The sequence below is a fragment of the Mustela nigripes genome, chromosome 14, assembly GCF_022355385.1.
Source record: "Mustela nigripes isolate SB6536 chromosome 14, MUSNIG.SB6536, whole genome shotgun sequence".
Lineage (NCBI taxonomy): Eukaryota > Metazoa > Chordata > Mammalia > Carnivora > Mustelidae > Mustela > Mustela nigripes.
Window position 1 is genome coordinate 101,341,190 of NC_081570.1, and position 26,488 is coordinate 101,367,677.

A 26,488-nucleotide genomic window follows, 5' to 3' on the forward strand; every position below is an offset into this window, starting at 1 on the left:
CAAATGTCACGCATGAAGTTGTAGAACAATGTAAATCCCATTGCAATTGCAATGTAAATTACAAAAGTAATTGAAAGAATAGAAACCCGGAATAGAAGATTAATTTTAGAAGAATTGCAAATGTTGTAGATAATCTGTTCCTCATCCTTTCACACTATCCTCTCTCCCAATGGGCCCTGCCATCCATCCCCCAAAGAGCCACTATCTCTAAATGGTTTTCCATGTGAAGTGTTCCTATTCTTCCCAAAATAATGTACTATATTATGTGAGCGAAGGATTAGTATACAACCTGTTTCCCCAGTTATTCTGCAAGTCCATTTTCTACCATTCTGTATCCTTTTAAGCTAAAACAATGCTGTACAAATAATAAATACTGGATATACATTAACCCGCAATGAAAAAATGAAATATTCTCATCATTACTGAGAAGAGAACAAAGCTTTAAGATCCTGAAGAAATAATCAAGGAGCTTGGAAGAAAATCACTGATTTCTAGGGGTCTCAGTTTGCTGAGCAACTGGCTGTTGTGTTGATATGTCACTCAGTTGCCTATTTTTGAGTCTTCCCCAGATCAAGTGGAGTTGTCCAACATCAGCATGTAGAATGTCATGTTTCAGACTTTCTACTTGAAATCTTTCAGAGGCAGTTTTATTAGAATCTAAATAAATCAGGTATGAAGTAAGAGCATCCTCATTAGACTTAACTGGTCCTGATGTGATATCTGTCTTCTTTAGTGGTATAGCTCTGATGCTTATCACAGTGGCTGATACAGCTCGGACCTTCAGCTTGAACTAAATTGAAATTTTCTTTGACTTGAGCCACCTTGCTTAGACTAAGAAGATAACCAGGTGACTAAGTAACTAACAAGGTAACTAAACTAAGATAGCTATTAACAAAACTAAGTTGGTTACCTGAATCCAACATTGGAGTGAAGAGCAATACTCCAATGTTCACAATGCAGACGTTGTACATTCATTGGATTATGAAAGACTAAAAGTAGAGAGTTGTCCTGGGTATGGTAATAAGAATCAATCCACCTGTACTGCTGGTTGGCTTCTTGAAGAACCTGAAATCAACATATTTGCATTGTTGTGTATGTGTGTGTGTCTCCACCCCGCCCTCCACCTCCCCCAAGAAGGGTTTCCTGCTAGGGCATATCTCAGCTCCTTTCTCTTCCTATTAGTCTCACTGTTAATGAGAACATAAGCAGTGGATTTTTTTTTTTTTTTTTGGAACTGAATTCAGCAACTCTTATAGAAAAACAGATACCAGGTTTCAGGTGTTTTTTTTTTTTTTTTTTTTATTAAGGCTGGGTGATAATAATTAAGTCAAGCAGTTATTTAACTTTTCCTATGCCTTCATACAGATTCTCTCATTTTGTCGTTATTAAAAACCCCAGATAAATAGGTACAGTTATTTTTCCCATTTAAAAATAATAAAATCCTCATTTTTTCAGTGGAAATTGGGGCTGAGAGAGGAAAAGAGATTCGTCCAACAACACAGAGTTTGTAACTTCCAGGACAAGTCTCACACCAGTCCAAGCGTCACTGTTTTGCACTCCAAAGACTGCTCTCCATGTGTACCGGGCTATAGTACAGAGAAATGAGGTGAGTAGTCTTTTTCATACATACTGTTTTCAAACGACTTCTACTCGTGGCCTTTTCCAGAACATTCCACCCTCAGCATGCCCTGCAATTGCAGCTACCAATAGAGAGACAGAGAGGGTAGGCACACTTGTGTCCTGCTTCCATTTCACTGCTGATCAATATAAGGAAACATGTCCACAGGAAGATAAATTAGGTAGCTGTGGGTTGTTGTTTTCATTTTCAACATCAAACTCGTGTAGGAACTTTCAGTTTTCTGCTGTTTGGGTGATCTGAAGGCATGGAATTGCTTATTATATTAGGAAAGTACTGTTTCTATTTTACACTGGTAGCATTACCAAAATAATACATTTACTTCCCCAATCCAGTCCCTTGTGTGAGAGTCTCTATGGTGTGGCATTTAAGCTATTACATCTGTTCCCTAAGAAGTAATACCAGAAATACACATATGGTGAATATTTTTGCATTAATTGTTTTTGTTTGTTTTTGTTACATACAGTACTACCCATTACTTTACTTTTTGGAAAAGCAAATTTGTTTTTATTTATTTATTTATTTATAAAGATTTTATTTATTTATTTGACAGACAGAGATCACAAGTAGGCAGAGAGGCAGGCAGAGAGAGAGGGAGGGGGAAGCAGCCTCCCTGCTGAGCAGAGAGCCTGATGCAGGGCTTGATCCCAGGACCCTGAGATCATGACCTGAGCTGAAGGCAGAGGCTTTAACTCACTGAGCCACCCAGATGCCCTGCAAATTCCTTTTACTTTAAATCCCTAAACCAAATATGTTAATTTCTGATGAATATGTATCCTTCTTTCCATTAGAGAGCTCTGCAAAATGTGTTTTCATATTTACTTTGGCTGCTAGAATTTACATATTTACACTAAGTTTCTCAGAGCTATAGTTGCTCTCAATCAATGCTTAACAAGTTTTCATATATCTTTCTTCACCTTTTTTTTACTATTTGGCTTTTACCTATTACTCTATAATAATATTGCTGGTGCCATAAATCTATTATTAAAAATAAACATGTACTTATTGCAGCATTATTCACAGTAGCCAAGATATGGAGGCAACCGTGCACCTGGGTGGCTCAGTTGGCTAAGCATCTGCCTTCAGCTCAGGTCATGATCCTGGAGTCCTGGGATGAAGTCCTGCATAGGGTTCTCTGCTCAGTAGGGAGTCTGCTTCTCACTCTCCCTCTGCCCCTCCCCTCTGCTTATGCTTGCTCTCTGTCTCTCAAAATGAATAAATAAAAATCTTAAAAAAAAAAAAAGATATGGCAGTAAACCAAATGTTCTATCATAGGTGAATGGATAAAGGAGATGTGAGATATATTTATATATACACACACACACATATATACACAATTACATATATACATATATGTATACAGATATAGGTACAATATATATGTATATATATACAATTAAATATATAGATATGTAAATATAGAATGTATACTATATATAATATAAATTTATTGCATATATATATAATTAAATATTACCCCAACATGCAAAAGAATGAACTCTTGTCATTTGTAAAAACATGGATGGATCTGGAGGGTATAATGCTAATTGAAATAAGTCAGTCAGAGAAAGACAAATACCACATGATTTCACTCATATGTGGAATTTATGAAGCAAAACAAATGAACAAACAAAGAAAAAAGAGATAAACAAAAAACAGATTCTTAAATACAGAAAACAAACTGGTGGTTGCCCAGAGGCCGGTTGCCCAGAGGCAGGTGAAACAGGTGACGAGCACTGAGAAATGTATAGAAGAGTTGAATCATTATATTTTATACTTGAAACTAATATAACTCTGTATATTAACTATACTTCAGTTAAAAAAATAAACACCTACTATGTCCCAGATACTGTGTAGGTTCTAGGAAAACAAAAGTGAACAAGGTAAGATTTTCCTTTAAGATCTGATTAAGATTTTTATAGATCATCCTGGATTCAGAGACATATCCTAAGAAGATGAAATTGATGGAGTATCTGTCTGATAGATAGCATGGATGGCGCAGGAGCAGAAGTGGGTTGGCGATGAGGGGGATACTGTGGTAGAACAGCTGGATGGTGGCTGGACTGACGTAGCCACATTGGAGATGGTGAGGAGCTTTGATGGTATCAAAATTGGATGATGGATCAGACAGGCAGGACACAGGAAAAGCTGAGACAAAGGACGACTTAGACATTTTGGCTTGAAGGTGGTATTTTCTGAGATCGATGAGGAGAGGAACATGATTAGGTGGGGAAATTATTAGTTTCATCTAAGACACTGAAGCTGAGATGCTTGTCAGAAATTCAAGTGGAATTTGGAGTTAGGTCTTTTAGGGTGGACTCAAGAGAGAAATCGTTTGGAAGGTAAGATTTTAGGTGTCATTAGTATTAGGTCAAATACATAGATGAATCATCACAAGAATGTTTACAGTAGAGAGAAGATGGTTCAGGACTAAGACTCCAGACATTTTGATATTTAGACATTAGGTCAACAAAATTCCAAACACAGCACTGAGGAGAGGTATATTAGGGCATCTTGGTAATGGAGAGTGAGGAGTATTTCACAGTGAAGTACTCAGCTCTGTGATGCTGTTAAAAGGTCAAGGAAGATGAAGAAAGATAAATATCCATAGATATGGCAGGACAGCAATCATGCAGCTTCATGGAATGGTGGGGACAGAACCAAATTGAAAAAAAAAAAAAAGTCTGGGTGAATGTCCAGTTAAAGATAAACGATTAAACACATGTACTTCTTGGCACTTCATTAAAAGAACAGTAAAATTATTGGGGTTTAATACCATGAAATTGAAGGTCACAGGAGAGGAAATAAAGGCAACAAGAGTTTGGAAGCTGGAAAGCAGAAGGATAAGGGATTACTGACAGCAGACATAGAAGACCAAATTCTAAGATTAATTTTATGAGAGATCAAAAGTAACCTTACTTGTGTGCAGAAGTGCAGAAATGCTCAAGACATGGCAGTTAGGTACCTCTGAGAGTGGGGTGAAAGTGGCACCGAAAATAGGAAGATTAGAATACTTTTTAGGAAGCTGTTAGGGTCCCCAGAAAGCCTTGAGAATTCTGAGCAATGAGGAGGCTGCCCTCCTACCCCCTTAGCAGATAAAGGGAAGATTATTACCTATAGAATGATGCAGTGCATTCTAAGAAAATGGACCCTAGGCACTGCCAAGGGAGAGATGTACTACAGCAAAAAAATAAATAAATAAAAAAAAATAAGGAGTTTTATAAAAGTTTAAATTGATGTCCAAGAAATACAAGGTGACCCACATGTATAATTCTAAATTTTATAGTAGTCACACTTGAAAAGTAAAAAGAAACAGGTAAAGTTAAATTTTAAAGTATATTTTATTTAACCCAATCTGTCAAAAATATTATCATTTCAACATGTAATCAGTATAAAAATTGTTAATGAGACATACCACTTCTTTCATATTAAGTCTTTGAAGTTTGGTATATATACTCATACAAATATATAGTATATATGTTGTAATATATATAATAATAAGTAATATATATATTTTATAAGTAATATATTTTATATATAGTATAGCAAATTTACAGAACATCTCAATTTGGACCAGCTACATTTCATGTACTCGGAAGCTTCATGTGACTTGTGGTTACCACCTTGAATGAGGCTGAATGGCAAGGAATCTAACTGCCTTCTCTCCACCACACAGCTCCTAAAACCCTGACAAGTAAATTATGTCTTTTGGTTAGCAGATTAGGATTTCTTTTCCCCTGGAGAATCTAAATGGCTTAAGAGTATAGACTAATATGCCAACACTGCTGGGTCTCCCAGGGAAACCAGCCAGCCAAATATCCCGAAATGAAGTCCATTTATTGACAAATACTCCCTGCCCTGAGCTCACGCAACACTTCCTATGATGCCTTTAGTGTCTCATTATTAACATGAACAAAAGGGCAAATGTCATTAGATATTTCTCTCTAATACAAAAAATGGAGACCCAAAAACAAAACCAAAAAGAAATTTGAGAAAAAAAATAAAAAGAACTTGAGGAAAACTAGACAATGCAGGGAGAAAACACTGAGACTTCAAAGGACCTTAGTATCTTCACAGACATAAGAGAAGATATGGTATCAGAGAATGTGAACAAGATGCTATAAAAAGGTGATTTGCAATTATTAATAGAACTTCAGGAAATTAACCGTGATGATAACAGAAATAGAAGGCTCAGTAGAAGAACTGGGTGAAACTGAGTCTGTCTCCAGAACAAGAAGACAAGTATTGGAGACTTAGGAGAGGAAAGGTAAGGAAACTGGAAGTTCAGTCCAGGAGGTCCAGCGCTGAATAATAGGAGCTCTGGGAAGAAAAATGAGAAAAAGTATAAAGAAGACAATTACCAGAGAAACGATTGTAGAACATTTTACTGAATATAAAGACTTGAGTCTCTGCATTGTACTAGGCTTATCAGAATGATACTTGGAAACAGAACCACACCAAGGCATACAAACAAGAAACAAAGAACACTGGAACAATAGGAGATGTTAAAATCTTCCAGAGAGAGAAAAACAAACAAACAAACAAACAAACAAAACACAAAAAACCTCAAAAAACAGAAACCAGACTCAAACAACTGATCAGGAATCAGAATTTCATGTTTTGTTTTGTTTTGTTTTGTTTTGTTTTTCCTTCTCAAGGACAATCCAAGAAGCTAGAACACTACTGAGGAATGGCTTCAAAATTTTCAGGGAAAATGTTTTCTAAATTGAGCTATTTTATATAAAGCCAAACTGTCACTCAGATATAAGGGTGGAATTAAGATGTTTTCAAACATCCAATGCTCCCCAAATTTACCTGTCATCTATTTTAATTCAGGAAGCAGCTAGACGAGATAGTCCCCTACAAAAAGAGAGTAAACCAAGAAAGAAGATGACATGGGGTTCAGACACTGGAGTATCTGGCTGGAAAGAGAGGCCAAAGCTGTGACCAGGATGACAATGAAGGAGGCTCCCAGGCCCACAGCTGCGAAGCAGGACTGGAGGGTTAACAGGAGTTCACAGCATATGAGAGAGAGGTGGCTTAGCGTAAAACTGAGAGAATGTTAGGTTTGAATGTATTGAGAGGAGATCTTACTCTCTGGTGGAGAGCTTGAGTAATGATAAATGCATAGTAAACTACACAAATGAAGAAAATGTTAGGAAACAAACTCCAGGGAAAACAAAAAGTATCAAGAAAGGAAATGTAATCAGAGTATTTACATAGTTCAGCTACAAATAACATTTATACAAATGAAAGTAAATACTGAATATTGATATAACAAAAAATGATGATATGGTTAACAATGTTAGCAGATGGCAAAAAATGTTAGTGTGCACGTAGGAGTGTATGAGTGATTGTGTACTTGTGTGTGTGTATATTTGCATGCATGTATGCATGCACACGCTGCATGGTTTGCAGAGCTGTTTTCTCAGGAGGGAATCAATTGGTGATGATGCCCAATGGAAACAAAAACTAAACAAAATACACTTGTTTTTAGAGATAATTGAGTTAAGTAACACCAGAAATAGGTAAATAAATATTTTAAAGTTTTTACCTCTGGCAATTTAGGCAAAGGGGTGGGAGAGAGCTGCTACTTTTCCTAAAACTCTATATAGAACTTTTTGGTTTTAAAAATATGTGGATATAAAACTTTGATATTGATAAGATTAAAATTTAAAAGATGAAACAAAAATTAGTATGGGTTTCTGCATGAAACATGTAAACAGAAAATGTAGGATTCCTTGTTATTTTGCAGAGTGGTTAAGAGCACAAGTTCTGGGGCCAGATTTCTTGGGTTCATATCCTGCTTCACTCACTCACCAGACATGTGACCTTGGACAAAAGTTACTATTGGTCAAGTTGTCTCAATTTCTTACTATTTACATAGTTTCTATTTTATAGGATTATTGCAAGGATTACATGAGCAAATAATATATACAAGCCATTGCTAGTATATGGTAAGTGCTCAATAAATGCTAGCTATTGCTGGTCTCATTGACCTGTCAACTGTATCAAGTCAATACTTGGAGGCGCACCTGGGTGGCTCAGTCAGTTAGGCAACCAACTCTTGGTTTTGGCTCAGGTCCTGATCTCAGGGTCCTCAGGCTCTATACTCAGAGGGGAGTCTGGTTGAGATTCTTTTTCTCCCTTTACCTATACCCTTCCCCATGCTCTCTCTCTCAAAGGAATAAATAAATCTTTAAAAAAAAATACTTTGAAACATGGTGAAAACTTAATAGAATGGATAGCTGATATAGGAAAAATATAAGGTTGTCCCATAATATCTGACTTTTGTTCTTGGAAAATATGTGCAGCAGTCATGTACACTTTTTTGTTTATAAAAACATCCCTTTGGAAAATATATTTTAAACGATTTTGGAGATTCCCTGGGCATGCATAGCTCAATTTGGGAATAAATTCCTTTTATAGCTGAAGTAAATGGGAATATTGATCTGAAGGAGATCTGAGAGAGTGACCTAGAAGTGAACTGTTCTAAATCATACCATGACTCCCCAGACCTGTCCAAGTGTCTCCTAGAGACTCACGGTCCATTAATACCTGAAGCAGAACTTTCGGTTTAAAATGTTCAGTGAAACTCCAGTCCATTAGACTGCGTTGTTGCGTTTTCTTTATGTCCTCTAACTCGGCTTCCACAGTCATCTTCTTGGGTTTCTAAAAAATCATAGGAGTGCAATTTCAGCTTTAATTTGTGCAAGTCCAAATGAAGCCCTTTTGGACTCCATCAACTAACCAGCATGCACTCCATCTAATTGGGGAAATCTGCATATGTATAAATCCATATGGCAACATTTTAGGAGAACTGCTGCCAGAAAGAGTATGCCTTTGAGTTTTTTTTTTTTTTTTTATGGGCAACATAATCTAAATATTTTTATTGTTAGGTTATACTCTTCTGAGTCCTGTTAGCAATTATAGGCAGGTTTTCTGAACTCACTTCAAGACAGCATTAGTTCTACATGGCTGTATGGTCAGCAGGTGTTTGTGAAGTTGCCAAGCCACACTGTCTAGAGAGGAGCATGGAGCTTGGAAGTTTTGCTTAAGCCGCTAGTGAAATTAACTCCTTTATCTCCGGTTGGAGCTGGTCTGGGGATGTCAGAGCAATCCCCCATTCCCTGCTGAGCCTCTCCTTTGCGTGTGTGTGTGTGTGTGTGTGTGTGCGCGCGCGCGCGCGTGCGTGCGCGCCCGTCTCTCTCACTCTGGGTCACTGTTTTTTCAGATCATCTTACTTGTATCTACACTTCTAGGAAAACAATTCCTTACCTTTTCAAGAGGCTCAGCCTTTGTGACTCTTTCATCTTTGATCTCATTGTTCGTGGTCTGTTCTGTAAATCAAAGACACCAACATCCAGTTGTGTTTGGGCTTTGTTCTTGCCTTTGTCAGTGCTGTGCCTTTTTGCTGCCCTTATGATCTATGTTTCTGTGCTGAAAAGGTAATTCCTGAAAGGCATGTTTCATGCCTCCCAAAAGGTGTTTATGTTAATAATTCTAAATCAGTGTCTACCTAGAAAAGTTGTACTAAACCCTTTGAAAAGAACCCAGCTTCCTATATGAAGCATTCCTAAATCATATCATAGTATCTCCCTCACTTCTAAAAATATACCCTTACCTTTATGAGTTGCAAATACTCACGGATTAAGCTATAGCTCTTGTGATTCTGAAACTTTCATATAAAAATGGATACACTGTATAGCATATACCAAGTTTGACCAAAAAAATGGCATGGGCGATGTATCTTGTGGCAACATATTTGTGATACTACTGAATAACTGAACCAACCTGGTCTTTTATCATCCTTAGAACTATAGCAAATTGATCCCTACAGAGCCAGACATAAAAAACGGTTCCACCTTCACTCTCCAGTGACATCCCTTCCACTCTCCTTTGTTCATGTCCTCTAGACTCACCAGCTTGCTTGCCGTGTCTGAAAGTTTTTACATTTGCCTTTCTTTCTGACATGCTTTGCTCTTAGATAATCACCTGCTTCAAACACTTCATCATATCATTGCTCAAATGTCACCTCCTTAAGGGTCTTTCCACCTTTTGCCCTGTTTTATTTTTGATCATAGCATTTACTAGTGTCTTATGATGTTTATTTGCTTATGTCTATCTCTCCATCTCAATGTGAATTCCTGGAGAATAAGAGCTTGACCTTATTTTCCCTAACTCTACCCTGAGCACCCAGCACGTGGGAGGGATTCAGTGCATTTTGTTTTGATTGAATGAGGAAATTCTACATCACATAATAAACCTGGAAATCTATGTAAAGCCAGAGAGAGAGCGAGCGAGCAGAACTGTGGAAGAAACTCACAACAAAAGCTTGTTTTAGGGGAGGCATAAGATTCAACTTCATTTTGTGGCAAAGAGAACCATATCTGCACTTCTGGAGAGTGTAGTTAATTGTGTCTACCAAGGATAGGCCAAGGTTTTTTTCTTTCTTTTTGGAGCATAGCTACTTATATTTTTGCTACTAGTTGTATCTTGCCTTGGGCTGGTGAAGGTGACGGCATGAATGTTCCATTTTGATTTAGAGGAAAACTATAAAGTCAATTCAGTTTTGTATTTATATAAATACCTCTACTCAAGAGAAAACTCAGGCCAACTATAACTCTAAATAGACCATGATGTCCCATGTGTCCTTGAAGCAACTGATATGAAATCTGTGGAATAAAAATTATTCTATTCTGTGGTCTGCCAGATTTCCGGGAGATTTGATATTCCCTCCAGCGTCTAAGGATCCAGCAGGAAAAGTCTCCAGTTCAGAAAATATGTTCTAAAAATTGTACATCGGTTATTTTGTCACAGGAAAGTACATTCTAAAACTAATGTGAACTCTTCATTTAATAGTAGAATAAAAATCATTTTTTCTTTCTTTCTGATTCTGCCTTCAACTGCATAATCCTTTGACAGTGTGATTCAGTAGTTTTTGACACATCTGGAAATGGATGCTTTCTCATCCCTTTGAAAAACAGCTTTCCTAATCTGTTTTACTTTAGAGATAACAAGATCCCTCTGCAAAGCAGTTACTTTATTAAAAAAACACCCAACAAGCATAAAGGGCACATCTAAACCTTGAGCCTCATGGTTATCAACTCTCAGGTTTTTCATAAATATCCAATAGGCCCTGTCAAGTTCAAAAACAGTCTCAGATGGAAATCCCGTGTTTGGTTAAGAAAAGCACAAATATTCAGTCCTTCACATCCAGGAACAGGTTTTTATATGTATTTGATGCTAAGATGGTTGTGCAGGAAATACATGAACAATTTCTGCTTTGTTTAAAAGGATTTCAAGTGGCTGCTTTAGAAATATGACTCAGAGTTAGGGGGAAATGCAAGATCAATAGCAACAAATTCCCTGAGACCTAACAGCCTCTCCTGCCCCCCTCCTCTCGGCTGCAAGAGTTACTTGATGTGGATCAACATACACCATATAGGATCCCTTATAGGTCATGGGGGCTCAGCTCTCAGGATTGCTCAGCCTCTAGGATACACTCTCCATTTTTAGCCCTGACAATTCAGAGTTGCTCTAATCATCTGTTTTCCACCAGGATCTGGAATGCCAGTTTACATGGTTTCACCACCAGGTGGCAAAAGTTGCCTGAGGAAATCTGCACATCAGTTGCTCTAAAGAAAAAACAAAATACAGGGAAAAAAACCACAGGCTTTCTTTCCCTCCTGGCTTATTCTGGATCCACATGAATACAAGGTGATTTCTTTGTCATGTATTTACATTCCCACAGGATGCCCAAAGGCATGATATCCCAGGCTGACTTATTTGGCTTAATTATTTTTGTGAGCTTGGCTAATAGAGAAGGGACTTAGAGAAATAGGGAATCGACCCTTTTGGTAACAAAACCAGGTTAAGTATCAGTATGAAGAAGAGACTATGAGTGTGGCTAAACCACTAGACAAGGAATTTCTGGAACTGAGGAAGCCACAAGACACAGTGGGGGAAGCATTGGTTTGGAGTTAGCTTTCTGTTGGAATCCTGACTTCCCATTCCTCTGTAGTTGAACAAATTGCTTAACCCCTCTGAGTCTTTGACTCTTCATCTTTAGAATTAGGATAATAGCATCTTACAGACTTGAGGTTTATATTAAACACTAGTTAATATATGTAAAATTTCTTAGCAGAGTACCTGGAATATAGCAGGGCAATATTAAATAAATATTTCCTCCTCCTCTCCTCTGACTCCCTCACCCTCACCTATCCGCTCTATTAATAAGTAAGCAGATTTTCCCTAATTCCGCTCCATCGATGACTTTCTCTTTCACCATCACTTGAACTAATGAAATGGCAAGATGACCATTCAGGCAATACTGACTGAATACCCCTTCTCTTGTGCCACAGACCACTTACTCTTATTTAATGCTTTTAAAAATTATAAATTTTAACATATACAGAGAAGTACATAGACTACAAATGCTTAGTATAATGGAATATGAGAAAGGACCCAGCACCGCAGACATCTTATGTGTGTCCTTTCTTAACCATGACTTCCTTGTTAAACTCTCATATTAATCCATCTTTGTGTGGATTATTTTGGTTTTTCTACATATATGATATTTACAAATAGTAACATTTTGTTTCTTCCTTTTCAAAACTTACACTTTTATCTCTTTTTCTTGCCTTACTGAGTTGGCTAGCATCTCCAACGTAGTATTGAACACAAGTGTTTATAGTAGATATCTTCCTGGTGTCAAGGGAAATCTTCCAACTTTTCACCGTGATACAAAATGTTAGTTGTAGTAATTTAAGAATAAACTTTATAAGGTAGAGAAATTTTCCTTCTCTTGCTAGCTTTAAGATTTCCTTCATAAATTACTAAAGAGTTTCAAGTGCTTTTTCTGTATCGATTAAGATGATGATATTATTTTTCTCTGTGTCAATTGATAGATTATATTGATTTTTATACTGTATGTTTTTCCTCTATTCCTGTTATAAAAACAGCTTGTGATGTATTATTACCATTCTGTACATTGCTACATCAGTTTATTTGTGTTTTTTTCAGGATTTTTGCATCTATGTTCATGAGTGAGTTTGATTTATAATTTTCTTTTGTTGTACTATCCCTGACAGTGTTATTATAAGGTTTTTGCCAGCTTTGTAAAATGAGTAGGGGAGGATATCCATTTTTTAACTTCTGGAAATAATTTTTAAGATTAGAATTATTTCTCTTTTTTTGAGTGTTTGAAATCCCTAGTAAATAAGATCATTTGGGTTTGGTATGTCCTATTCAGGAGGCTCTTTAATTATTGATTTAATTTAATTAAATGATTACACTATCCATGTTTCTATTTCTTCTTGAGTCACTATTGGTAAGATATACTTTTCTACTAATTTGGTCATTTTATTTTAAGATTTAGTGAAATAAAGTTGCTTATATCCTCCTACTATTTTTTACATTTCTGTAGGATCAGAGGGAAGTCTATTTCTTTATTCCTAATGATTTTTATTCCTGATACGGTATTATTCCTAATATGGTTATTTATGCTTCCATTTTTTGTGGTCTGCCTTTTATTTAAAAAAAAAAAATTATCAAATTTTCAAAGTCTTTTCAAAGAACCAAAATTTTGTAGTATTTGCTCTTCCTTATTACATCTACATTTACTTTCTTTTTTGTCTTTAGATTTTATTTATTTATTTATTTGAGAGAGTGAGAAAGAGAGAAGGAGCCAGCAGAGGGGCAGAGAAGCAGGCTTCCCACTGAGCAAGGAGTCTGATGTGGGACTGGATCCCAGGACCCTGGGATCATGACCTGAGTCAAAGGCTGATGCTTAACCAACTGAGCCACCTAGGCACCCACACATCTATATTTTTTTCTGTCAATAATTTACTATTATTTTTTTCCCTTTTACTTTATTTGGATTTATTCTGCTCATCTTTATCTAACAACTTGAGGTCTATGTTTAGCTAATTTATTTTTTGCTTTCTTTTAAAAAGTGTATTCATTTAAAGCTGTGAGCTTCTTTCTGAGTATTCTTTGCTTTAGTTACATTATAGAAATTTTGATATTCAGGGACGCCTGGGTGGCTCAGTTGGTTTAGCAGCTGCCTTCGGCTCAGGTCATGATCCTGGCGTCCTGGGATCGAGTCCCACATCGGGCTCCTTGCTCAGCAGGAAGCCTGCTTCTCCCTCTGCCTCTGCTGCCATTCCATCTGCCTGTGCTCGCTCTCTCCCTCTCTCTCTCTGACAAATAAATAAAATCTTTAAAAAAAAAAAAAGAAATTTTGATATTCAGTATTTTCATTACCATTCAGCTTGAAATATTTCTTAATTTCTATTGTGACTTTTCTCTCTGAATATTTGAGTATTTTCTCATTATTTTTCATAAATAATGTCTACCATAATTTCACTGTGTATGAGAATGTATTCTGATCTTTGTATAGAGAATGTACTTTGTACTTTGATCCTGTAAAAATTTGCTGAGACTTTTGTGGTCTAGCATACCATTAATAGTTTTAAGATATGCATACCTGTGACCTCTAAGAAGCTATAATATTATGGAAACTTAATATAGGCATATGAATAATTATAATAAGTAGTAGGAAATCCTAACTAATGCCCTAAAGGAAGCACAGATTAATTATGACCATGGGAATGCTAAGGGATCCATTTTGAGATGGACACATCTAACAAAGCTTCATGGAAGTACTACTGAAATCTAATTGTAATAAAAAAGAGAACTCTACCAAAAAAAAAAAAAAAGAGAGAGAGAGAGAAAGAGAGAGAATTCTAGGTGGAGGGTATTGTGGAGAAAAGCCACAGAGAATGAAAATAGCAGACCGTGTAGAGGAAATAGAGCCTAATTCTGTTTGGCTAGAGCATGGGATGAGTGAGCAAAAGGGAAAGCGGAAGGATTTTGGAAAAGTATTTTGGTCCTACTGGAGAAGCATGCATAGCAGGCCAAAGAGACGGTTCTGTTAGTAGGAGCCACTGAAGGTTGTAAGCAGGAAAGGAACGCTGGATTTTAGGTGATTAATCTGACAGTTGTGCATAAGATAGCTCAATAAATTTAGCCTAAAAGTCTCCTATACTTCTATACCTCCTAATATAACAATATTTATGATGATATATTCTAGAGTAAGAGTGATTACCTGAGCTATAAAGAAGAGAGAAAGAGAATCCTTGTTCTTCATTGAGCATTTATTTTGTATCAAGCTCTGTGTGGTCAGTTCACTAATTGCAAATGCTTAACCAACTGAGCCACCTAGGCACCCACACATCTATATTTTTTTCTGTCAATAATTTACTCTTATTTTTTTTCCCCTTTACTTTATTTGGATTTATTTTGCTCATCTTTATCTAACAACTTGAGGTCTATGTTTAGCTAATTTATTTTTTGCTTTCTTTTAAAAAGTGTATTCATTTCTAATTTTTTTTCATATAAGCATAATAACCCTATGAAATATTGATGAAAAAGTTTTATTTATGTTCACCTTACTATATTTACTAGGGTTAAAGCAGACTAACAGGCCTTAGGATAGTTTTAAAAACAAGGGTTAAAATAAGAAGAACTAAATAACACTCAGTAGCAAAGTTTAATTTTAACTTAGATATTAAACAGTATTTCAGTTGAAATAGGGAGGCATTTAAATTTAGATAATGTTTCCTGAATCATTTGGGGGGTTAATGCATCTTATCATTGTGCACACACACTCACACAACACACACACACGTTTACTCACCTGAAGGCCCAGACTGGACCTGAGCCTTCAGGCTGATCTCCTTCTCTGACAGCTGTATATTATCAGGGTCTATGGGTTCCTTACTGTTTGGGTCAGAATGCTTCATGTTATTAGAATCAGACTGAGGAGCATCTGAAGGTTCTTTAGTGATCTCATCCTCTTGCACAGATGTTGACCAATTCTGATCCACAAATAAAATTCTGTCTTTAGTTTCAGTATCTAGCCAGTTTAAAGAGAATCTGTTAGATACAATGCTAGAAAAACTGACAGTCATAAAACATAAGAATTCCTTTGATTCCCTCCATGTAGTGTACCTGTTTGGTGTTCGGCCTCTTGCGCATTCATTTTCATGATGTATTGCTGCCTGATCTGTTTAGCAAATCTCGCAGGGTTGTCCCATGGTATATTGAACATCTCAGAAGCTGTCCCATACATCATCTCAGAAGGCATTAGCTTTCCTTCTTCATTAACCTCAGAGAGTTTCAGGCTCTCAAAAGTAAACACTTTGAAGGCTCGTTCTACTTCAGTCCAGCTCAAGGCTTCTGTAAGAAAGCAGGAACTATGCTGCTAGGAATGCTCTTATTACCACATGGTACAGGGCTGACAGAGGGGCCCTCAGGGGGTCTGTCCACTGCAATCACAAGGGAGTCATGTCATGCTGGGTGTTGACCTGACTTTAAACATAGGCTCTGCAATTTTGCAACAAATATGGATAGTACCTAATAATAAGAAAGCTGCACAATCAATCAAGATATAATCTATCAAGAAAATGCTCACAAATTGCTTCACAGCTTAATCAATATTAGGTGTGTTAATATTAATTCACATGGACTCTTCAGGGTACCATATTTGTTGAATATGTTTAAAACTGATCATTTCTGGGGCGCCTGGGTGGCTCGGTGGGTTAAAGCCTCTGCCTTCAGCTCAGGTCATGATCTCAGGGTCCTGGGATCGAGCCCCACATCGGGCTCTCTGCTCAGCAGGGAGCCTGCTTCCTCCTCTCTCTCTGCCTCTCTGCCTACTTGTGATCTCTGTCTGTCAGATAAATAAATAAAATAAAAAAAAAACTGATCATTTCTAAGCAAAAGCACCTTTACTGCTGTTTAATTTGAAGTAAAAAAATAAATTACTTGTGTCTGATATGCACTGCTATATTCAGTAGGTTCTATTGTTCCTTAGGGTTCAGAAAAGGCCTCTTTTCTCCCACTTGAACTGGTGTAGTACTTTCCATAATTGCTCTTCAAAGGTTATCAGCTTTCAACTGGCCCTATTCATTTGTGCATTTATTCTCTTACAGCATTTTTTGTCCTTTCACTCATACTCTCCCCCGCCCCGGCTTGCTCACTTGTTTTTGTTTTCTATATATCAGGCTTTGTCATAGGTCTCTGAAATTCAAAGAAAGGATTTGCTTCTTGTGTTTTAGAAGTTCAAGGTAGAGGGGTGGGAGGTAGGTATTAAAAATAATCACAGGATTCCGTGAGGAAAAGTAAAATGATTGTGGCAGATCAATGATTCTGGGGGTAACGTCCACTTTTTCTCCAGGAGAAATGAGGACATAGGGAGGGTTCTTTTGAGGAAAAAATACATGAGGAAATACAGAAGGGAGATAGGGAAAAGGTAAAAGTTACAGAATTAAGAATTAAGAATTAAGGAAAGTTTGCTCAGTCATTCATTTTGCAAACATCTTTTGAGCACGTATTAATTGTTAAGGATTATAGTAAAAGCTGGGACCACAGCAGTGGAGTTAGCAGTGAACCCTGGATCTTCTAGAGTATCCATTCTGGTGGCTGGAAAGAGGGCAAACAGATAAGTGTATGCCATATCAGAGATGATAAGAAGGATAAAGCCAGATGAGGGGGTAAAAAGTGGTAGTGGTTAGGGAGGGGCTTCTTTTTTATATAAGGTAGTCAGAGAAAAACCCTCTGAACAATTAAGCAAAAATGTGAAGGAAGTTGGAGGGCAAGTCTTGTGAATATCTGGAAGAAAAGGGATGGAGGTAGGTGAAATAGCAAGTGCAAAGGTCCTGAGGCAAGGGACTGACCAACAGGTTCAAGGAATCACAGCACGGCCAATGTAGATCCAGTGGAGTGGAATGATGAGTGCTTGACAGGTGATGAGCTCAAAAAGTGGGTGGTAGAACAGTTTAGATTATTCTTTGAGTGACATGGGTGTCCATTAGAGAATTCTGTATTAAGAGGGTATATTGTGTACTAACATTTTGAAAGGATGATTCCAGTAATTGCATGAAGAAAAAACTGGGTGAAAAGGTGAAAGTCTGTTAACCAACTGGAAAGCTACTGAAATGGTCCAAGTGAGAGGTGATGGTGGCCTGGGATGCCATGGCAGTGAGGGATGTGGGGGGACTGGTTATGGAGCAAAAGAAACAAAAATGAATCAGGGATGACTCCAAGGTTTGGGAAGAGAATGGCTGCCATTTACTGAAATAAGAAGGACTGACTGTGAAGGGACAAATTTTGGGAAGTCAAGAGCTTGGTTTTGGATCTGTTAGGTTTGAAGTGTTGATAGGTGAGAAGAGGAGAGAAGAGGAGGAGCAAGGGTTTTGGAGGGAACACATAAGCAGGATATGTGTGACGTGGCAGCAGTAGCAACAGAGACAAGAATCCTGTTGCTGTGTTTAGGACAAGTTGGAGAGAGCGTGGAGTCATACCACAGACAGAAGGAGAGGCGGAGTGCGGCAGGATATAGGCAAGGGACAGACATTCTCAGGAACACCAGAACCGGGTGGTTATGTAAACAAAGTTCTCCACACACCCAGGTAGGTAGGCTCCACCCTGCTTTTCCATGAGGTAATGGTATGTATTCAAAAGATTTTGTTGTTTCTTTACCATTTTGCCTTCTTAAATATCAAAGAGGAAATCATGAATAAAGTATTTCATGATTTGCTTAGAGTAAGAAATGAAACGAGGTGCTTTTCTCTTTCTTAGGGCAAATGCTTTCTTGTCAAATAAAGATATCTATAATTTCATATTCCCTCTTATAAGTAGGAATGTATCTGCTGATTGCCTCAAGTGGAAATAAAGTTTTTTTTTTTTTAAGATTTTATTTATTTGAGAGAGAAGGAGAAAGAGAGAGCATAAGCAGGAGGAGGGGCAGACTCCCCACTGAGCAGAGAGACCTATGCAGGGTTCAAACCCAGGACCCCCAGATCATGATCTCAGCCTAAGTCAGACACTTAACTGACTGAGCCACCCAGGTACCTCTGAAAATACAGTTTTTGAAGGAAATGACTGTTTCTAAAATCCCAGTGAACTCTGCAATGAGAAGCTGATTTTAGATTCTCAAAATTACCTCTCTTTCCTCAGTCCTTCAGGATTAAACTGGGTTTTAGAGGGGAGGAGGTCGGGGGTGTGTGTGAGCCAGGTGATGGGTATTAAGGAGGGCATGTATTACATGGAGCATTGGGTGTTATATGGAAACAATGGCCCATGGAACACTACGTCAAAAGCTAATGACGAGGGTAGGAGCAAGATGGTGGAGGGTAGGAGACCTGAATTTCATTCGGTCCCAGGAATTCAGTTAGATAGTAATCAAACCATTCTGAACACCTACAAACTCAACTGGAGATTGAAGAGAAAAAGAACACCAATTCTAGGAACAGACAAGCGACCACTTTCTGGAAGGTAGGGCATGCAGAAAAGTGAATCCGAGGCTATATATGGAAAGAGAGGCCGTCGGGGAGGGACTGGCTTCTGGCAAGCGGTAGAGCAGCAGAGCACAAAATCGAAACTTTTAGAAGTCTGCTCCACTGAGGGACATTGTTCCAGAGGCAAAGTGGCAGATGGAGCCCTCGCAGGGACAGTGTGGTCTCAGGACCTGCAGAAACACTGGGGGTGCCTAAGTGTGTCAGAGCTCCCAGGTATCTGAGCAGGGAAGCCAGCTACAGAGACAGAGCTGAGGAGGGGGCTCTCAGCTCACGGTTACCTTAAACCGTGATCCAAGGCACAGCTGGGCTACTGCTCTTTCGGTAAGGACCCCACAAGCGGCAGATTCAGGAAGACTCACTTTCCTCCGTGGGGAGGAGTAGCATGGGAGCATGCTGAAGGAATCAGCTGAGTTTGGAGACTCCAATCCGGCCCATGCGCCAGAGATAGAAACGTTCTGTCACAAGCTGGGTGAGTTCAGAGCGCAGCCAGAGACCAGGGAGCCAGGAGGGATTGAATGCTTTTCTCTGAGGGTGCACTGAGGATTGGAGCCCCGAGCTCTCGGCTCCTCTGGGTTGGAGATTGGGAGGCTGCCATCTTCATTCCCATTCTCCAAAGCTCTACGGAAAGCGTTCAGGGAACAACAGCCCCGAGAGCGAACCCAAGCAGATTACTTAGCCTGGCCCCTGGCAAGAGTGGTGCAATTCTGCCTCAGGCAAAGACATTTGAGAATCACTGCAACAGGTGCCTTCCCCAGAAGATCAGCAAGAACCACCAGCCAAGACCAAGTTCACCGATTAATGAGAACAGTGGAATTCCAGAGCTACAGGAACACAGCATATAGAATTCGTGGCTTTCCCCCCATGATTCTTTAGTTTTTCAAAGTTAATTTTTTTTAAATTTCATTTTTTTCTTACTCTATTCTTTTTAAATTTTTCCCCTTTCCTATTTTAATGTCATTTAACTATTTTATCTTATCAATACCTTTAAAAAAATCTTTTAAAATATTCATTGTTATAGTGATAGTCTATCCCTTCATTGTATTTAAACTAATTTTCTGTATACATGTAAGTTTTCCTTTCTTTAAAATTTTGGGATATAGTTTCTACTAACAGACCAAAATATACCCTAAATCTAGCATATGGCTTTGTTCTAGTCTCCAGCCTGATCACATTGTCTCTTTTTTCTTTTTTCAACCAACTGCTTATCTTATCAATTCCTTTTTAAGAATCTTTTTAAGTTTTCATCTTTACAGTCATGTTCCATCCCTTGATCATGTTTACCCTTATTTTTATATATGTGTGTACATGTGTGTGTATATATATATATCCCCCCCCCCTTACTTCTCTCCCCCATTTCGGGTCTCTTCTGATTTGGTGAGTGTATATTTTCCCAGGGTTGTTGTTAACCCTTTTAGCATTTTGTTCTCTCATTCATCTATTCTTCTCTGGACAAACTACAAGGCAGAAAAACTCACCTTAAAAAAAAAAAAAAAAAAAAAGAACAAGAGGCAATACCAATGGCTAGGGACCTAATCAATATGGACATTAGTAAGATGTCAGAACTAGAGCTCAGAAGGATGATTATCAAGATCCTAGCTGGGCTTGAAAAAAGCATAGAAGATACTAGAGAATCCCTTTCTGGAGAACTAAAAGAATTAAAATCTAACCAAGTTGAAATTTAAAAAGCTATTAATGAGGTGCAATAAAAAATGGAGGCTGTTCCTGCTAGAATAAATGAGGCAGAGGAGAGAATCAGTGATACAGAAGACCAAGTGATGAAGAATAAAGAAGTTGAGAAAAAGAGAGACAGACAGCTACTGGACCATGAGGGGAGAATCTGAGAGATAAGTGATACCATAAGATGAAACAATATTAGAATCATTGGGATCTCAGAAGAAGAAGAAAGGGAAGGGAAGAAGGTATATTGGACCAAATTACAGCAGAGGATTTCCCTAATTTGGTGAAGGGAACAAGCATCAAAATCCAGGAGGCACAGAGAACCCCCCTTCAAAATCAATAAAACAGGTCCATACCCCATCATCTAATAGTAAAACTTACAAGTATCAGAGACAAAGAGAAAATCCTGAAAGCAGCTTGGGATAAGAGGTCTGGAGCCTACAGTGGTAGAAATATTAGATTGGTAGCAGACCTATCCACAGAGACCTGGCAGGATAGAAAGGACTGGCATGATATATTCAGAGCACTAAACAAGAAAAGTATACAGCCAAGAATACTACATCCAGCTAGGCTATCATTGAAAATAGGAGAAATTAAAAGCTTCCAGGACAAACAAAAACTAATGACATACTATTTGGTGACTAACATAACATAATTTTAAAAAAAAATTGCTTAAAAAAAAAAGAAACAGCAGAAAATGACCCCTTCTGTGAGAAGAGGTGAACTTGAATCAACACACCCTTGGCACCACATGGCCAGGGGCTCTTTACTCTGTGCTCTTACCGGGGATAGGGATCACCATGGTTTCTGCAATGATGTCAAGGAAGGGATGTGGGGGTGGGGAGCAGGGAGAAGAAAGGAAGAAGCAGATTATGCTCATCATGGAAACACAGTGGAAAAGAAAACTCAGTGCATTAAATTGAAGGCTGTTATGCATAATAGTTGTCATAATATTGCTAATGATGTTACTCAAGATGAGAGAATCAAAATACCCACCTCAGCTTCTGAAAGCTCTTTCAATAATCAAAATACTTTTTACAAATAGGGGTGTCATCTTAAGAAGCACATGTGACCATAAATGAATGAGTTTAAGCCAAGGCAAAAAATGTACTCACCATTCGTACAGAAGTGCATGAGCTCATGAATTGTAGCTAGACGTTTAGTGCTGTTCCATGGTGGGGGCAGAGGGAATTTAAGGAATTCCCACAGTGGCAACTTGGACTGCATCTCCTGCTCAATTTGAACTGGGTCAAAATTCTTTTGGCCCTGATGAAAAAGAGCAACATGACAGAAGACATTAGAGTAAGCTGTCAAGTGCCTAATGCATATGGAGAAGGCAAAACCTGATACCTTCACTCTCATTATTTGGAAACAGGGGAAATCAATGGTAATTGGGGAAGACAAACTGTTGGTATTTTGCTGAAGGTCAAAAAAGCTCGTTCTCACTTTGCCAGGGGTGTCCCCTGTGCACAGAAATGATAGATTCTTCATTAGCTATGACAAACTGCCAAAGTTTCATATATATTCATCTCTCCCTTCTGAGATTCCTCTTTGGCCTCCACTAGTTTTTCACATTGGTGGATATAGAAAGCAAATAACTATAAGATGTTAATGCAAATTTGGTGCACTGACAATCAAACAGTTAACTGGACCTCTATAATTAGACAAGTTTTCTTTGCTCCCGCATACACCTCTATTTCCTGAGGTCTCACTTTGAAAGCAGGGATCCATTTTGAATATTATTTTTAATGCCAAAGGTAAAACTATCTAACCATAATTTCTTCAATGGATAATTACAAATGGGCTTTCTTGGATCACTTCTCCTTGGGGTGGCCCAATTATTATTACCTTTAGAGCATACTTCTTGTGGGCATGTGCATCATGATAATCCAATAGGAGAGGACCTTTGGGCACTGCTTTGCTTTCATTTTCTTCTTCAGATAAGAATATTTCATGGAGATTCTATTCAAATTGAAATATAGTGACTTAAAAAGAGAATCCATACTTTTTCAAAGCATGCAAGCTCTTTGGATATCTCATGCCATCTGACCTTTTTCTCCCTCTCTGTGAGACAGAGAGAGGGCAGGATGGACACAATGTGAGCTGCAATTCTGTGGTCCAGCCCATCTGCTCTTGGAGGAGGCTGCGCCAGACTGGGCGGGACAAGGTCTTCTTCAGTTGCCACAACCTGTTCAAATAAGCAGGTGAGAGAGTCAGTTTAGTGGTCAGCTAAATACTAAATAAATACTTACTGATACTCATGGATTTCCATTGCTCTTACTAAAAACAAGGCGGTTTCTACCAATAACATCCAATGATTACATAAAGTGGCAGTGATTATCAAAATAAAAAAGGATATGTTTACAATGCATCCATTAAAGTAGATATAATTTTAATGTGTACATTAGAATAGATAACACAAAACACAAATGGTCAACAGGAAAATTCATTATAACAGAAATCAAAATACCAATATGATAATTTTTTTTTTTCTTATTGATTTGCTCTTTCTCTTAAAGCACTGGAAACCACTTATACCTTTGGATTCAGTAAGTATTTATTAAGTGCCTATCATATGCCAAGCACTGTATGAGGCATCTTTTAATACATTACCTCATTTAAGCAGTAGAGCAACATTATGGTGTAGATATTATCTTAATTTTACAGGGGAAGAGTTAGGGTGACTGAAGTTAGTGACTGGTGCAAGTCCAAGGCTACTGAGTGGGGTTCAGGTCAAGTCCTCATTCTTTCTTCAAGGGAGTGATAGATGGTGAGATCAGTAAGGGGAAATAAGTCTCCTTTATATGGGGAAACAGAGGTCTAGAAAGATTACATGGCTTGTTCAATTTTACCTGGCAAACAAAAGAAGTTGAAATGTAATCAAGGTAGACACCTAATTTATAGCTTTTCTCTTCACTTCAAGTCCTGCAATCATTCTCTGTGATTTCATATCCTTTTACAGGGTTTCTCAACCTTAGAACTTAAGACATTTTGAATTAGACAGTTATATGTTGTGGGTTCTTTTCTGTGCAATGGAGAATCTTTAGCAGTATCCCTGACCTCAAACCATTTCATACCAGCATCTCCCCTCCAATTGTGTCAAGCTAAAATATACCCAGACATTGCCAGATGTTTCCTGGGAGGAAAAATCAGCTGCTATTGAAAACTACTTCTATAGATGGCTAACAAAAGAGTCTCCCATACTTTACCCTTTGTCAACTCCTTACTTTCAAAAGAGCCACTCATATCTCCACTATCTCCGGTCATCTCTTGGACCCACTCCAATCACAAAAGACCGCTCAAAACCGTTCTACCTCTGAAATGTCAAACTCTAATAGCCTGTCTTGAAAAAAAAACCTATCTCATTCCCCTTAAATTTTAATTTTTTTCCTTCCCATTATTAAGCATTTTTTCAATCAACATGATCTACTATAGATTTGCCTTCTATGGGTCAGGCAATAAGGTTACCAGCTGATGGTTGTAATACAGCAGGTGATTAATAAGCATTTGTTGCTTTGAATTGAGTTGAATAAAATAGTAAAGACCAAGATAAAATGATACCACAAGCTCTACAGGACTTTTCAGCTTTTATGAATTTATTGATATAATAAAACTACTGGCCTCCTCAAAACCTTATGTGATAATTAAAGGTAACTGTGAGTGTGCTTATCTAATCAGTTAGAAAACTAAAGCAGACATAAAAATGTATAGTGAAGGTAAAAGTGATGATAGAGTCTGAACAGGACTTTAAAACAAACATTTGAAAATTCAGAGACATAAGGAATATGTTATATTCATGCAATGAGGACAATGACAGGCAGTTGTAAAAAGAAATTGGAGAATTCATAAAATAAATACAATCTATTTTTGAGAAAAAACTTCACTAGCAGACTGGACTCCAGAGAAGAATGGATTAATTGGGAGTTAAGCTGGAATTCCCCCAAAGATAAAATTGATAGAAAATGTAAAAGACAAGGAGGAAAAACCAGAAGTTCCACCATCCATCTAATAAAAGGATAAATCAACAGAAAAAAAATAATGTTTGAGGCTATGTTTAATTCAGCAAATACAGCTTCAGTGTCCGCGGTGGGTTACATGTGGTTATGGTGTGCTGGGCATACTGCAGTGAAAAGTTTAGGATTAAGTCCCTACTTGCATGGAGCTTCTATTCTAATGAGAAGGGGAAGGTAAGACACAAAGCAAATAAATTATTTTAAGAGGAGTGGTTGTTGGGCGCCTGGGTGGCTCAGTGGGTTAAGCCGCTGCCTTCGGCTCAGGTCATGATCTCAGGGTCCTGGGATCGAGTCCCGCATCGGGCTCTCTGCTCAGCAGGGAGCCTGCTTCCCTCTCTCTCTCTGCCTGCCTCTCTGACTACTTGTGATTTCTCTCTGTCAAATAAATAAATAAAATCTTAAAAAAAAAAAGAGGAGTGGTTGTTGATAAGAAAATAAAACCAAGTGATATGGTAAAGAAAACTCTGGGTTGTCAAGGGTTTCCTTTGGATCAGGTGGGAGAAAGGCTAAGGAATACCATTTCCATTGGGCACTGAATGAAAAGGAGTATCCTCCAGGCAGACATGGGGGTGAAAATTTTTCTAGGAAAAGAAGTTGGAGTAAAAAGCTACAGTGGAATTAAGTAGTGTAGTTGAGGAAAACCCAGAAAGCCTGTGTAGATTAAGAGTAGTAAGTGTGTATTTTGTGTGTGTGTGTGTGTATTGAGGGGGGCAGGAGATGAGATGATAGATTGACAGATCAGCCCAGACCCATATTTTTAGGGTCCTCCAATGTAAGGAATTTTGATTTTGTTCAGAATGTAATTGGAAACCAGATTATAATCCTTTAGATTGCTAGTGACAATGATAAAACAAAGCCCTACCTGGACATAGCCTTGTGTTATGAATTATAAAGAGAAAATTCTAATAGCTTCCAGAAAGAAAAAAACAGATTATCTGCAAAGATAAAAGTGCCAGATTGACATGAGATTTCTCAGCAACATTAGAAGAAAGAAGACAAAAAAGCAATGCCTTCGAAATACTTTTTCACTTAAGACTGACTAGGTTCTAAGGCAGTTTCTGACACTCACTACTCGGACAAGTTACTTAATCTTTTTATGCCTCATTTTCCTTATTTGTAAAAGAGGGGACAAAAATAGTTTCTGCATCATAGTGTTGTCCTAAGGATTAAATGAATTAGTTTATAACAACTCTTCTCAAACACATCCAGAAAACTCATGAGAATTGACCACATACCTCAGGTCCCATGGAAAGTTCAATAAATTTATGAAGACCATGTTTACTGACCATAATACAATAAAACTAGGAACTGACAATAAACAATAGAAATAAAAATAAAAGATTTAGAACTGAAAGCATCAGGATGCAGCCAAAGAAATACTCAAAAGGAAATGTATAGCCTTAAGCAAAAAGCCTGAAAGTAAATGAGGTAAGCTTCTGAATTCAAATAAAATGCAAAATGAACTCAGAGAAATCAGAAAGAAGGAAATAATAAAGATAAATGAGAAAATTAGTTAAGCATAAAGTAGAAAGTGTTGATCAATGAAGCATAATACTAGTTCTTTGAAAAGACTGATACGGAGGGAGTCAAGATGGCGGAGAAGTAGCAAGCTGAGACTGCTTCAGCTAGCCGGAGATCAGCTAGATAGCTTATCTAAAGATTGCAAACACCTGAAAATCCATCGGCAGATCGAAGAGAAGAAGAACAGCAATTCTGGAAACAGAAAAACAACCGCTTTCTGAAAGGTAGGACCGGCGGAGAAGTGAATCCAAAGCGACGGGAAGATAGACCCCCCC

At 37.9% G+C, this 26,488-nt stretch overlaps 1 protein-coding gene across 1 annotated transcript in view; it reads right to left on the reverse strand.

Moving 5' to 3' along the window:
• The window catches only part of SPAG17 (sperm associated antigen 17), a 213,394-nt gene that overhangs the window by 84,270 nt on the left and 102,636 nt on the right, over positions 1–26,488 (reverse strand). Inside the window, exons 11-18 of the mRNA XM_059377113.1 lie at positions 22,730–22,867; positions 22,528–22,641; positions 21,795–21,945; positions 15,653–15,880; positions 15,339–15,557; positions 8,915–8,976; positions 8,195–8,308; positions 911–1,065 (exon numbers count right to left, since the gene is read on the reverse strand). Of these exons, the coding sequence (XP_059233096.1) occupies positions 911–1,065; positions 8,195–8,308; positions 8,915–8,976; positions 15,339–15,557; positions 15,653–15,880; positions 21,795–21,945; positions 22,528–22,641; positions 22,730–22,867 (1,181 nt within the window). The remainder of the gene's footprint in view (positions 1–910; positions 1,066–8,194; positions 8,309–8,914; positions 8,977–15,338; positions 15,558–15,652; positions 15,881–21,794; positions 21,946–22,527; positions 22,642–22,729; positions 22,868–26,488) is intronic.